This window comes from Episyrphus balteatus, chromosome 4, assembly GCF_945859705.1.
Source record: "Episyrphus balteatus chromosome 4, idEpiBalt1.1, whole genome shotgun sequence".
Lineage (NCBI taxonomy): Eukaryota > Metazoa > Arthropoda > Insecta > Diptera > Syrphidae > Episyrphus > Episyrphus balteatus.
The window spans coordinates 21,295,889-21,312,107 of NC_079137.1; the positions used below are offsets into that span (position 1 = coordinate 21,295,889).

Consider the following 16,219-nt stretch of genomic DNA (forward strand, 5'->3'; position numbering starts at 1 on the left):
ATCTGAGTTTAATTAACATTTTTTCATTCAATAGCACTTATTGTCGAAAGTTAAATGGCATAAAGTTCTGATTTGCCAAAGTCTTTGAGAAAATCAATTATTTCAATGCATAAATTCAGTTTTTATCGAAAAATCCAATGAAATTGGATAAATTTTTATTTTTTTTTTTAACTAAGCTCCTGCTCAAAATTAACGCACACTTTTTTCTTCTTTAGCTATACCCCTGCATCTTATTTAAAATGGCTTTAAAATTATTTGTTGTATTTTTTTGTGTTTGCTTATTGTTTAGCAAGTCAGAAAAATGCTAAACTGAAACAGTATTATCAACCAAAAAAAAGATGAACCAAATTTAGCAATTCAAGGTCTGAAAACTGATATTAAAATAATTTTTGTTTTTTAAGAAAAAAAATGTTAAAAAATGGAAGCGCGTGACAGTTCTTTCCAATAATTTTATTCAATACTTGGCATTGTCTCCTCTAGCGCATATGATAATTTGGAGTTGTCTATTCATTCCACAAATTATATTTTGAAGGTTTTGTTGCAACTTTTTTTTACTGCAGTTTTCCGTTGATCAAGAATGCTTAGAGGTGGATTTCGGCCGCAAATGCATTTTTTTCAACATCTCCTAGACATGTTCTATTGAATTGAAATCCGAATATCTGTGTGGTCATTTCAAAGCTGGCATATTTTAACCTTGAAGATATTCTCAAACCAATCTAGCATGCATTATCGTGCATCAGACTGAACTGTGGACCAAATCTAGGGGTGATTGGAACCGGATGCTGTTCGAGGATATCAGTCAAGTATCTTTGGGTACTTAAAGTAGGTCTAGGAGACCTCACTAACTCCGTAGGTGTTGTAAAGCAGAGTTTACTCCAATAAAATTTATGACTCATCTCTAAAAGGTTCGCGGGTTGACAGATAGACTTCAGCATACCGCTCCAAATCTTCCCCACAAACATTTTATTCCATACATTCAATTTAAGCTAACTCCTGTCTTATTTGAGAAAATAACCACGATACTGTGAGATAAAGTAATAGTAGGACTTTTTTGTAAAATAAATATGACGTGCGTTAAATTTGAGCAGGAGTGTATAATTTATGATACCTTTTCTTCTTCAGAATTTAACTAATCATATCTATGGCCAAAATATTTAAAAAAAAAAATTAATATTTTATTACGAAAAAGTTTGAAAAAAAGTCATTTAATTTTTTTTAATAACACTTTTTTCAAAATTCTAAGTTTAAGGACCATTTTATAGATAGGAATGAGCTTCTGGCTTTTTTAAAATGTGTTTTTTAATATTGTAAGTGTTGCCGTTTTGCTCAAAATATTTTTTTTTGTGTTTTAAGTCAGTTTGTTAGAAAATTCCATTTAACGCTTAAACGATGGAAGATTGTCTGTTACTTCCCTATATATTTTTTCCTTAAATTACCTAGAGAATGTTTTAGTATCATTTATTTTATGAAATTAAAGCAAAAAAAAAAATGGTTTAAAAAAAAATAATTTTAATTTTAAAAAAAACAATAGGGCAACATCGGCAATTTTTAACCTATAGACTTTAAATTTGTTTTAATTACCGACGTTTGAAGAAAAGATCATTCAAATCAGAGCTGTTCGGCCGGGTTCCCTAATAATTTGCTTTAGTTACTCCACTATTTACTTAATTTTAATTTTACAAATATGAATAAGTTTCTAGCTTTTTAAAAATGTATATTTAAATATTGTAGGTGTTGCCGTTGTGTTCAAATATTTTTTTTTGTGTTTGAAGTCAATTTGTGAGAAAATTGTATTTATCACCTAAACGATCGAAGATTGTCCTTCACTCCTGGGGGCCAATTCTGGTTCTGTGAATAAGTGAAACGAATAGCTTTTCACTTGTTCACTCATTTGATTCTCGTTCTGTGAAAAAATGAAAACAAACATCAAAAATATTCATTTGAACACAGACAATTATATACAGATATCGCATTCCATAGAAAAAAATTGTCATCAAAATTTTTTCCAGCCGACACGTTTCAGCCGACAAGAGCTTTTTAAATTGGAATCAAAAAGGAGAAGAGAATTTTTCAGCCGACAAAAAAGCTTTTTTTTTTTAATTTAAAAAGAGAACAATAAAAAGGATCTCTTACGACCATGACCTTACTCACTCTCCCGCGAAAATAAAAAAAGAAGTGCAAGTGGGTAGATAGACGTGATTTCAATTCGTCTTTGACTTTCTAAGCAATCAGCTGCTGTGAAATATTTCAAATAGGTATATATCCTTAGATTCCTTAAGGACTAAGAACGATTTTGCTTTACGCCGACGATATGTACATAAACTGTATGTAATTGAAAATATTTTATAAGAGAGTGTCGGCTGATTTTGAGATTTCATGGGCACTGGGCACCGATCAGATTGTTCAATTGTGTGTAGACATATAGACATAAACAAAAAATACCAAGACTGGAAAATTTCGTACGTCTTTCCCCCCAAAACCCTTTTGTGGACAGTGCTGTCTGTGAATATATGTGAAAGCCACCACGTTGATAAATGACGTTAACACGCACACATTTATAGATTCACGACATTCACCACACATCGGACACGAACACAACGATAGGTTCACGACATTCACCACACCGCGCAGCTTGTAGGCAAACGTCAGTTGACCGCCGAGTTTCCAGTCTTGGTATTTTTTGTTTATGCATATAGACATACATATGAGGTGCAGAGTGTTGGTGAAATATGAACATGAGCATAGTGTGCGTATCTTCTTATACATTAAGCCGATGTCGTTGGGCGACATGACGTCTGCGTGAATAAGGCGGCCGGCCCATAGACAAGATACTTGTGTGTTCGCTCGGATGTGCACACAAGTGTGGTGGCTGGTGTGTATGCGTCGCTTAAGCAAGTTCTTAGATGAACTTTATTTTTTTGATGGAAGCAAGAAAAAAAATCAGGGTTGTAAAAAATCTTTTTTAAAACAAATATTTACTGCAACTTGATATTGTTTCGCATTAAAAAAATACTATTGCACCATCTTTATTGACAAAAACAATATTTTGCCTTAAAAAAATTGTACCTATTGCAATTAAAAAAAAATTCTCTATAGAAAAAACAAATCAATGCAAAGTGTGGGGGTGTGGGCAATAAATAGTTCATTTTTAATATTCGTCGAACTTCTTACAATTTTAGTTGCAATAATTATTTTTTTTAATGAAAATATTTTTCTGTTGTACCTCATACAATTTTTTGTATTGATGCAATTTTTTTCAGTTGCAATAAACGTTTTTTTTTTTCAATTAAATTTTTTTTTTCCAAAAAATATTCTTTTAAATTTAAATTCATTTTTTTACTTGCGGTTTACGATTTACGGAAAAGTTAAGAATTCGTAAAAAAATCGAACTCGAGATAACAAAAAGCGAAGATTGGGTCTCGCAATAATTTTGACTGTCTGCCTCTATCTCGATCTGTAGCGATTTTCCTACTTGAAAATTGGTAACTAAGAGTGATTCCGTAGAGGGAAAATTTGCTTTAGGACCTTTTAAACCTTTTATAGAAAAGGTTGCGTTTCTCAAAAATTTTTGAATTTTTTTGAAACTTTTTTTTTATTCATATTCAATTATACAGGGTGATTCAGGAGTAATGTGCCAAAAAGCTAGAGCGTGTAGGTTAGGTCGAGACAAGAAAAAAATCGTATGGGAGGGGGGGGGTGTAACACAATAACGTGTTACACCTTTTTGAAAAGCCAAAACCCTAGTCTTTTCCAAACATTTTTTAGAAAGCCATTTTATGGCACAGTTTTTGAAAAATTAATTTTTAAAATAAAAATTTTGAAAAAAAAATTTCAAAGTAATTTTTTTCAAAATTTCATGTAATTAAGTACTAATTTAGTTTTTTAAATTCGATGCTCTTATTCATTTGTAAGCAAAAACAAAAAACCAAATTGAAAAATAATTTTGTGATTTTCGAAAATTAACAAAAAACCAAAACTACTTTTTTCTAAAAAACCTCTTTATTTTTTGTTTTTACATGGCTGGATTAATTAATTAGTTTATGAAACATTAACCATTCGTCAACTATTTTTTAAACATTTAGACTTAATTAAGGATACAATAAAGTGATACCGTATTGGATTAATCCTGAATTGATCAACTTTTTTCATTTATAACACCTGAAAACTTACCTGAGAATTTTTCTTACTATGTCTGGGGTGCTCGCTGCCCATGGATTCTTTTCTTTTCAAAATTTTTATTATAAAAATTAATTTTTCAAAAACTGTGCCATAAAATGGCTTTGTTTAAAATATTTGTAAAAGACTAGGGTTTTGGCTTTACAAAAAGGTGGAACACGTTATTATTAGTAAAACCTTTGATTTTTAATAATTTTTTTTCCAAAATAAGTAAATTTTTTTTTAAATTGCCCCTCCCCGCTAAACGAAGTGGAATAGACCCTCCCTCCCATACGATGTTTTTCTTGTCTCGACCTAACCTACACGCTCTAGCTTTTTGGCACATTACTCCTGAATCACCCTGTATAAATCACTCTTGTATGCATATAATATAAGAATATTGCGCGAAATAAATATTGTTGATTAATGTACTTAGTAGCTGATGTAGAATCAATAAATGTTATGTATTAAATTATCATCTGAATTAAATTGATTAGTGATGTAACTAAATCATTTTTTATGGTTTAGGTATCTTATAATAATTTTCATAATTTTATGGGTTTAAATTTCACTGTAATTGCTCACTACGTGACCGTTCTTCTATACCTACTAAATATTAAAAGAAATGAAAGATAAGTTCAAAATTCTGAGTTTGGGGACCAGTTTCTCAAATACACTGCTTTCAATTTCCGTATACTTGATTTTGAAATTTGTCAATTTGTTAAAAAATTGCTTCTGTCGCTTTAATAATGTCTTCAAACAACTCAGGCAATCTTTTCATATCATTTAGGAATTTTTTTTTTGAAAAAAAAAACCAACAAAACACAAATTAAAGTCTTAAGTAATTTAAATTTTAAAAGCAAAACGGAAGCAGTGCAATTTTTCGTTTATCTACAAGACATGAAAAATAAAAGAACTAAATAAAGGAGGAATTTATTTCCTTTTTTCCAATTTAGTAGGTAGTAAGATATTTAATTTGGTTCTGCAATATGGATCAAAGACAAACCAGACATTTGAATGTTCTCCGTTTCCGCTGTTCTTGATTTATAGATAACACTGGTCAACAAGGTTTTTGTTACAGACACCAAGATATACTTTTCTATAGGTTTTTTTGGGTGCTGAGCTCGAATCCGAAGTCAAAAAAATTTTATCACATCACGTTTTTGAGATAATCCCGTTAGAATATCGAAAATGCCGCTTTTTATCAGTTTTCGAGGTTATTTCTTAGCATTTGTTTATTTGTTATAAATAAATTTGTAACGGTTTCTAAAAGAACTAAATCTTGTCTTTCTAAATCCGTTAAATCTCTTAAATATCTCTTTTCTTCTTCGAGAAATGTTTGTAGTATTGTAATTTTTTTTGTATGCAGCGGTGCCCCTTTTTCATTTTGCCACCGGGCCCTTTTGCCCCAGTCCGACCTGTTTTACCTACCTAATTAAAGCTGAAACACAATCACGCTTTGCCGTCGATTTTGACAACTGCGAAAAGTTCAACTATAGGAAATCTGTGTATCATCACACAATGACGCTTTTCTTACGTACGCTTTTTTTGACAAACGTAAGGAAACGTAAGAAAGCGAGCAAAAGTTCAACCAGACTGAACTTTTGCTCGCTTTCTGACATTTAACAGACATAGTTACAGTCACCCACATTATTATGCGCCAAATGTGAATAAAAAAAAATAAATTATTGCAAAATTATGTGTGTTTTTTAATTTCTCTATATAGATTTTGCACAAAAAAACGACATCGAGATATTTTAAATGAAAACAATTTACGTATTAAAAACAAAAAAAATTTAATGATGTTTTAGACTGAGTTTTATTGTTAAAAACAATATATTTTGATTGGTTTTGTTTTTATAACTATAGGATTAAAGAATAAACAAATTTCTATGCATTTTTTAAACACATTAATATCCTTTTTCATTTTTCCACAATTAAATCAAGATAAAGACTTGGCCCAATAATTTTGTGAGTGACTGTGTTTTTTTTATTTGACAGCAGATTTTATGTTGCAATCAGCTGTTCAAAGTCAAAGTGACAGAAGCGCGCTTTGAGGATTTCTCAACGTAACGCAACGAAGCGACGCCCTAAAGCGTGATTGTGTTTCAGCTTTTAGATACTCATGATTTCATACCCCAGTTCAACAAAAACACAAACCAAATCAATGCGCAAACAAATAAAACTGTGCATGCATTCTTTTTTCCTTGATTTCCAAAAAATATCCCAAAACCAGATCTCATTTGTATATTCATAACCCTAACCTATCCTATGAAAAAATATTAAAGAACAAAATTTCATTCATTGATCAGGTAGGTAGTACTATACTCTGTCCGATAAAAATTGGCAGTACAGGCCTTATGGGAGAGCTTTTTCAAAAACAATGGGACCTAACGATTGCTAAAAAGCAATTTACGAAAAATATGCCCCTGAAACACACAAGAACACCACAGACGCGCCATGGCATTGTTGTTGTTATTTCTTTATTAAGCGAAGTACATCCTCCTATGACCGATCTGCCTCACGATCTGTGGCAGAATGAAACTCAATCATAAAAGCTGTTTATTAAAAGTATTCCCCATAAACAAAAAATACCAAGACTGGAAACTCGGCGGTCAACTGACGTTTGCCTACAAGCTGCGCGGTGTGGTGAATGTCGTGAACCTATCGTTGTGTTCGTGTCCGATGTGTGGTGAATGTCGTGAATCTATAAATGTGTGCGTGTTAACGTCATTTATCAACGTGGTGGCTTTCACATATATTCACAGACAGCACTGTCCACAAAAGGGTTTTGGGGGGAAAGACGTACGAAATTTTCCAGTCTTGGTATTTTTTGTTTATGGTATTCCCAATACATAAGAGATACCATTGGTAAACTTCCTTCATAAACTACTCCTTTTTCTATTATTTTTCTAAAAGAGCTTTCAGGATTAATGCTTTTTTCAAGCTTTTTGAACGAAAAAAAGCATAAATGTGTTGTCGTGGTGTTGGTGGCTATTTGATTTTTATTTTGTGTATGTAGGAAAACAGTTAAGGGCCCAACCCATAGAATCCGTTGCGTCCGTTGCGTCGAAGTTTTTGACTGACAGCTCGATAAAATACACACGTTCTTATGGGAAGTCCGTCTCCGTCCGATCCGTCGCTTATGGGTCGCTTCCCATAAGAACGTGTGTATTTAATTTTAAAACTTCGACGCAACGGACGCAACGGATTCTATGGGTCTGGCCCTTTAATGTCAACATTTTAATATGCATTTTAAGATTTCAACAGGCAAAATTTAGTACCCATGCGTGGGGTCGGCCTGCGTCTTAAATGGGTGAATTTTTGATTTGTTATTTTGGTGTTAAACGAAAAATTTATTTTTTTTTTTCGTTTTTGTGAAATTTTACTGACAAAATGGTAACGCTGGTACCTTTTCGAAACATTTTTTTTGGATAATACGGCATCGCTAAGTGAGCTTTTTTATGTGATAGACATATCCAGAAGGCGTGAAGCAGAGTGAGATGCAAATGCCCTACCTTCCCTGTACTGCCAATTTTTATCGGACAGAGTATAGGTACCTACCTACTTTCTTAAAATGCATTCACAATCCTTTTGCATACCTACACACAATTACTCAATCGCGCCAAATAAGGAAACAAAAACAAAACTAAATTGCAAAAAAAAACAAACAAACAAAAACAAAAAACCAACCCAAATATGTATGTAGATACTATTACATATTCCTTATTCTTTCTTTCTCTTCTAATAGATCTTTTGTGAGTAGGTACTGAACTACTGAGTAAGTTTTTTGTGTTGTTTTTTTTTAATGAATCGTTCTCGTTGAGGCAGACTGACCCATAAACAAAAAATACCAAGACTGGAAACTCGGCGGTCAACTGACGTTTGCCTACAAGCTGCGCGGTGTGGTGAATGTCGTGAACCTATCGTTGTGTTCGTGTCCGATGTGTGGTGAATGTCGTGAATCTATAAATGTGTGCGTGTTAACGTCATTTATCAACGTGGTGGCTTTCACATATATTCACAGACAGCACTGTCCACAAAAGGGTTTTGGGGGGAAAGACGTACGAAATTTTCCAGTCTTGGTATTTTTTGTTTATGGACTGACCAGCGTCAATCGTATATTCTTTTGATAGAAATAGAAAGAAACAAAAAACGTGCGCCAGGAAGACTCGATACTCGAGCTACAAGGTCTACTTCTATGGACAGAAAAAAAATACATATGTGCACAACGGTCTTGAGTTGTAATCGTATCTGAGTGCTTTTTTCTTTTGTGCTCTTATACTTCAAATACGACGATTTTCTGTTTGCCTTTCCATTTTTTTAATTTACAAACAATATAGCAACACCACAAATCACCTCATATTTTTATTCCTCATCTCAACCTGAACCTAGCTTATGAAAAAAAAAATATTAGAGAAAAAAATGCATTTATTGCTCAGGTTTTTATTTTTAAATACGTCCACAATCCATCTGCACACACACAGCTCTATTTTTCTTCCAAAAATCCCGCCTTAAAAAAGAAACAGTTAAAGCGCCATTTTGCAATGCAAAAACACAACAAGAATCAGTGTTGCCGGAGAGAAATATTAGAAGGTAGTACGGCAGAAAAAAAAGGGGAGTATTTTGAACAAAATAGGAGTACAGCCATTTTTTTGTCTTGAAATTTTTTTTTAGTTTTATTTTTAAAATTATACAGGGTGTCCCAAAAGTTAACGTCGAAACGAAAACGGTAGATAGGGTAGGTGGTGACAGTTATCAGAAAAATAATAAAAAAAACGCAGCCATATATTTTGGGAGTTATGGGCATTTGAAAAAAAGTCGAAAAAATGGTCACCCTGTGACGGTTTTTCATGTGCCGTGACTACAAATCTTAATTTTTCTCATTTTTTTCTTTTGTTACGGAACCTTGAATAACCCTGCTATCAAATGCATAACCCTTTCAGAACCTTTCAGAATAGAAAAGCTTAAATAATATGGAAAAATTACCTAAAAAAAAGTCGGATTTCTTAAGAAAAAAAATTTTATCTCGGTTATTTATGGAATATTCCCAACAATGTTGTACCATTTTGAAAAGAGAATTGAACACACCAACTTTTAAGGCAACTTGCCGAAACTTCGTAGAGCATTTTTTTTACACTACGGCTCATTGAATTAGAGTCATGTAAAATTTTTTAGTACTAAGTTGGGTAAAAACTTAATTTTTTCTTTAAAACTGATGCAGCTGAGTTAAAATTTTTGAATGCATTTGATAGCAGGGTTATTCAAGGTTCCGTAACAAAAGAGGTCACAGGGTGACCATTTGTTCGACTTTTTTTCAAATGCCCATAACTCCCAAAATATATGGCTGCGATTTTTTTTTATTATTTTTCTGATAACTGCCACCACCTACCCTATCTACCGTTTTCGTTTCGACGTTAACCTTTGGGACACCCTGTATATTAAGTTAAACATAAAAAACAAAACATAAATAAATAAATTATTAATTCAAATAACAAAAGTAATAAAATATCTGTCTTATGGTAAATAGCTTAATTTATAGTAATATTGTAATCACAAGATATGTATTAAATACATTAAATAGAAGTGGTTTTGCAAAAATCAAGGTATTTTGATTATATTGTAAGTATAAAATGATATAAGAAAAAAACAAATATTATTTTTTATACGCTTTTAAAAGTTGTTTTGAAGGATTCCATTTGTGGCAATCAACTCTATTTAAAAATTCCTTGCAACTCATAATTGCATTTATTGTATTTACTTCCAATCTGTTTCGTTTTTTATCTTTGATGATAAAGAGTTGGGAAAAAACTCGTTCTGCCGCTGCGCTGCTGTGCGGAAGACTTAATAAAGCACTAACAAAATCTTTTTTCAGAGGGAAAAGTGTTTCATTAAGAGCATTTAAAAAAAAAAACATTTCTGACCAAGATTCTTCTATTTCTAATGAATTCGAAACCATAGTTTGGCTAAGTAGTGTTCGCCATTCCATGTCGAGGTTTTCAATTTCATTTTCGTTAATCAAATCGGGAATGGAAGAAATTATTGAAGTTGCACTTTCTGCTAAATTTAAAGGGTCAATGCCTTGAATATGTTTCAGAATTTCGTCATCAAAATCGATTCGCTGTGAAATTTGAGCACACAGGGTCTTATAATATTCTCGGCAAACACCTTTAAACTCAATTATTTCATTTATTTCAATTTTGTTTGTTTTAATAAAAAGTTCAGCTTTAAGCCTGGTACGCTGCTCGCGCTAAATTTTAGCTCCCATACAGATTATCGAAAAATTTTATCTGAGCTAAAATGGATCCCATACAAATTATCGATAACTTGTATGGGAATTTTATCTCGGCTAAAATTTAGCGCGAACAGCGTACCAGGCTTTAGCCCCAACGTGTACAGAGTTAATATTTTTTTAACCCTTTGTTGCCCGGAGCAATTTTTTTCTCAAAAAAATTAAAAAAACGTTGAAAAAACTTTAAATATTTCTTGAATATCGCACCAGAAAAAAATATTTCCATTGCAATAGTAAATATCATTATCTTAGTAAACTTCTGAGCTAGGTATTTGCTGATATATTTAATTGGGATAAAAAGTAAAAAAATAAAGTTTTAAAGGTGGTTTCTTATTGTAACCACCGGAAAACAAAGGGTTTTAAAATAATGTCAGAAAAATTCGGATTATAGAGAAACACATCCGATCCGATTCGGATTAGAGAGAAACACATCGATTTTGTCGCTTAACACATCCGATTTGATAAATTATTTTTTTTTACTTTTTTTTACACTTTGCTACAAGTGTAAAATATTTTGTCATTAAAAAAAATAGGAGTACGAATGTGAAAGGAGGAGTACGGGAGTACGGAGGTGCTGAAAGTAGCACAATACTCCTATGGGAATACTTTCGGCAACACTGACAAGAATACAAGAACAAATTTCAGAGATACAGAAAAATAACGATTCCAACTCAAGAGTCAAGATAAGATCGTTATCGTTATGTCCATGATTTTTTTTTCTTTTCTATCCATACAAAAAGATCTTCTCGCTCTGTCTGAGGCAGAGCCATAAACAAAAAATACCAAGACTGGAAACTCGGCGGTCAACTGACGTTTGCCTACAAGCTGCGAGGTGTGGTGAATGTCGTGAACCTATCGTTGTGTTCGTGTCAAATGTGTGGTGAATGTCGTGAATCTATAAATGTGTGCGTGTTAACGTCATTTACCAACGTGGTGGCTTTCACATATATTCACAGACAGCAATGTACACAAAAGGGTTTTGGGGGGAAAGACGTACGAAATTTTCCAGTCTTGGTATTTTTTGTTTATGGGCAGAGCCGTGAAAACACATGATACTCACTCTCAAAGACCACGTAAAAGAGAATCAGAGAATAAATAATCAAAATTCCAAAGAGAAATAAAAGCATTTTAAAATTTCTCAAATTTTTCATCGAAAAGAGCTTTTTTAAAAGCTCTTCAAAGTGGTGATTTTCAGTTTCATATGTCACTTTTTTCTATGAAGATGAGATAATCTGTATATAATTATTTGTGGTTAGGCCCTTCTGACTGGAGTAAAAGTATCTGTATGAGAATTTTATTTTTTCGGATTGCGAGAAGATCGGAAAAATGTGAGAAGTATAGATATTTTGCAATTCGCGAACGATATTTTACGAATCCTGTTATTTACATTCAGAGTGACAAAAACCATCGTGCCTGATTTCGTCAACTTTAACTAGTAAATTTTTGAATTTTGGATTGGTTATTGCCCTCAGTTTGAATTTTAAGGTTTAAGTTATTTTTAAGACCTAAAAATGTTTCAGCAGAGGTACTGTAACCATGGCAATTGTTCTTTTTAAAAGGCAAAAGGGAGTGATTTCATATTGATCATAAGTGCAGTTTAGTTACATCCTATTTCAAATAAAGCAAAGAAAAAAAAGAATAATAAAACTTACCAGTATATTTGAGTAGAATGGATCAATATCCTCGAGAGGAGTGGAGGCCAATTCCGGCGGGAAGCTGCTCTGCAGTCGAACAGGTATGGGCACGCCCTGTTCAAGTGTAGGATCCGGTTGTGGACCTTCATCCTCGTCCTCGTCATCATATCGGATCTGATTGATGTTTTTTTTTTTTTTTTTAATTTTTAGGTTGTTGATATTATAGAAATGCGAAAAAAGAGTTAAGTAAAAAATATTAACTTTTGTTCAGTTATAAATAAAATTTGAATAATTTTGTACGAATTTTAATTGCCTAATTTTGTTTTTTGTTCCAAGCATGTATTTTATTTTTGTGTTTTGTTATTATTTTTAGTGAAAATTAAAAGTTTAAATAGTGAAAGGTAGCTATACGCACTCCTTATTTAAAAGAATTGCTTAGGGAAAAAGGAAGAAAGTCAAACGAAAATTTAAGAACAACAAAAAACTATTTAATTTCTTTGGTTGCAAACATTAACCAGTGAACTCATTATGTTGAGGTTTATAAAACATCCTTTTTTAAATTAAAAAAATAATAATAAATAAGCTTATGGTGCTCATCCAAAATATATTTCTACTTGTTTTTAGGTGTTTATGTTTCTGAATTTCTTGTAAAAATGTCTGTAAAGTGGCCATACACACCACACTGCACACTTGTGTGTGCCCCAAGAATTGTTGGAAAAATAAATCCATAGAATTTATGTACACGGTGAATATACAAATTAATACATTTCGTGCGTGTCGGTCGTCTCACTGTGGCCCGTTTATGCAAAAGTGCTTGCAATATTCATTTTTCGGGTAGGTCTGTAATTCAAAATTTTTAAGATCGTTGGACTACAAATGTTTGGAGCTCGAGTAATGAAAAAAAATTATCAATTTGGGTTCATGGTGTGTCTAAGAGTATGATGAAAAAAAATTGTTTTTTCAACCAACTTCCAAAAAGGAGGAGGTTATCAACTCGTCTGTTATCAACTTTGGACTGTGTGATTCAATTTTGATAATGCCTGCAGTTCTGACTATAGAATCCGTGAGAAAACCAACAATATAAGTTTCGATCCATAGAAGTCGGTTTTGTTTTTTTGATAAAAAGGATTATTTTTTATTATTCAATATTTAAAAAGTGTTTATGTTTGAAAATAAAAAAGTGTAATCAATAAGGTTTAAAATAATTTCATAATGGATTATTTATGTTTTTCTAAGCTTTGGAAGCGAAAAGGCTTTCCAAACGTTTTTTATTTCTGAATATGCATTGTAATTATTTAGATCGAAATTTAGAAAAAAAAATAAATTTTTGATTTTTTAATTTGATGTTTTTTTGAAACAGCATTTTTTTCACACTTTTTCGACTTCAAATTCTATAGAAAAAAGGTTTCAAGAACATTAAATTAAGCTCAACCGGTTCGGAATCCATATAATATTTCTTAACATAAATCCAAAAACTCAGTTGTATCATTTTGCATTGATTTAATGAAGTCAGTAATTTTTTTCTTCCTTCATGTGTAAAAATAAATCTTGGAAAATACGAGTTCTTTGATTGGTGTTTGACATCATGATTTTGTGATTCTTGGGTACATTCTAAAAAAATTGTTTTACAGTAACGTTCTATCTACAAAGTTGATACCACTTAGCGATGATTTAAGAAAAAGCTTACTTTGGCAGATGATGATTTCTTTTTTAATGATAATCGAAAAAAAACTCTTTTAAGGTTATAAATTTGATTTTGAAGCCAATTTTCCTAAAAAAAAATTGTGATAAACTATATTGTTTTAAAAATTTCTTATGAAACAATAATATATACAGTAAGCAAAAAATGTATTCGAACATTTAACAAGAAATCCATACATTTTAAGATACCTGGGGAAAACCTGCACCAGGTAAAATCATAAATGAATGGTTTCAAAATGCTAAAATACAGAAAATTATTTTTTTGTTTATTATAATTTTAATTTAAAATACAACAATTTTTTGTTTTTGATTTTGTATGAATGTAAGAGTCCGTTTTTTTTTTATTTTAATGCGAATTTTAATTGATACATCACTGAAATACACTGCCGGCCGATAGAAAAGGTTCACCTTATACGCCAAGGGAGAGCTTTTTTCTCTTAAAAACCTTTACAAAAGCCCTTTCGAGAATGCTGTTTCAAAGCATGTCTTTTTTTTAAACTGTATATCAGAAAGAGGTAATTGAAAAACTATTGTAACGGTAAATGTATATCACGTTTAGAATGTTTCTAAAAAAAGGCTTATTTTGACCGGTCAATAGAATAGGTTCACCCACTTTAAAGTAGGTTTGGGTTCAAAATAGATTAGTGGGCGGGTTTTTTGATGGACCAAAGTGAGGTTTATTTCAACATGTTTAAAGGAAAAATTAAACAGTTTCGAAGAAAAAAATAAAAATCAAGTTATAGACGGAATAAAATTTAGGTGTGTGTGTTTAAATTCGAGAAAAAATGAAAAATCGTCGAAACTAGTTAGCAGTTATTTAGGAAATAAGGGAACCTACGAAAAAACTATAATAAAAATATGGTACGAGGGAAAAGAGCATTCGAGTCTTCCGTATTAAAATCTTAAATTAAGTCTTTCTCTGCAAGTGCCTACTCTTGATGAGAAGTGCCTAAACCTAGATCGTATGCAAAGCCAATAGGAAACTCCGTTAAAACCTCAAAGAATCAAAAATGTCACATGAGTTAAAAAATAGATTTGCAGGTGTGTTTTTTTTTCAAGAAATTAAATAAAATTTCTTTATCCTTGAAGGTTTAAATCATTTATTATTTGATTTAGGATGGGACGAACTGCTTTTGCAGTGAAATTATGGTCATAAGATCGAAGTAATGATTATAGTCTATATTCCGTATTTTGATAAGACTGGCCTTGATTTTTCGTCGTCATGTTTCACTGCAAATTCATGCAAGCTCACTCTCACAATGACTTTTTCAAAGTTAAGTGATTTATACGGACCCCATCCATGGGGGTTAGCCTTGACGTGGCGGATGGGCTTACGGTGACTACTTCTATGAAACTTATAGCTATGCGATCGCGAAACTTGTTTTCGCAGAAGGGCCTCCTATGGTCGACAGGTCGAAGCGGAGTAGGCTGTTGCTACTTAGACATCTGCATTCAGTTGGCCTTAGACATGGAACCATGAACCATGATGATGAATTTATGTAAAATTTGTGGTTATTAGAAGGCTTGTTGACATCCTCCTAGTAAAATTATTTCGTGGCCCAATATCATAAAATGAGGGTTATATATTGTACTAACAATCCTATTAATTTGATTCGATTATCACAAGTTGTCAATTATTTTTCATACTTTTACTTATGCTCCTCACTCCATTAAAACATTAATATGTATAAAAATTCAATAAAAAATAAAAGCAAGTTCTTTAAGTCTTTCATGAGAATTCAATATTCCATGGTAAATATAATTATTTTTTTTTAATTTTGATTCTCATAGAGTGCATAAAATATATATGCAGTTCAAAAAAATGCATACATTTTCCATATGGTGCAATGGTACCATTTCAAAATTGTTCTTTCTCACTAAAAAAACACCCTTTAACCCAGAAATATTTTGATGAGCATATTTTATTATTTTTTTCTATGGTACCTATATTAAACGTGCATACAATATTTCATCAGCCTACCACTTATTTTCAAGGAGTACTTGGTAATATCTTGGCTCTTGTTCTTTAAGTAAATCACTATTTATAAAGAGTGCAATAACTTTTCACATGATGGTGCAGACATTTTGGTATTGACTTTATTCGATCGGACGTTAAAAATTACCTCGAAATCATGTATTATATTAATAAAAATGTTTCATTAGCTATAATATGATATACAACAATGATATCATCAAACCTCAAAGTTTTGCGAGTCAACGCGTTGACACTGCTAAGTTTTGACACACCTGCGCGTCAACGTAATTTGGGACATTGACGCAATAGTGTCAATCGTGCGATAGTCAATGTTTTCTGCATTGACACTGTGAACGTTGACGGTGAGATGACAGAGAGAAAATGGTTTTTTTTTTCGTGACGTCAGAGAGTCAACTTGTTGACCGATTTCGTTGACCGTGTAATCAAAGCTTTATAAATAAA

General features: G+C 32.0%; 1 protein-coding gene across 50 annotated transcripts in view; it reads right to left on the reverse strand.

Annotated features, from left to right (window-relative positions):
* The window catches only part of LOC129918435 (sodium channel protein para), a 559,170-nt gene that overhangs the window by 388,395 nt on the left and 154,556 nt on the right, over positions 1-16,219 (reverse strand). For all 50 annotated transcript variants that reach the window (XM_055998972.1, XM_055998988.1, XM_055998970.1 and 47 more), the window contains one exon: positions 12,100-12,255. In XM_055998972.1, the coding sequence (XP_055854947.1) occupies positions 12,100-12,255 (156 nt within the window). The remainder of the gene's footprint in view (positions 1-12,099; positions 12,256-16,219) is intronic.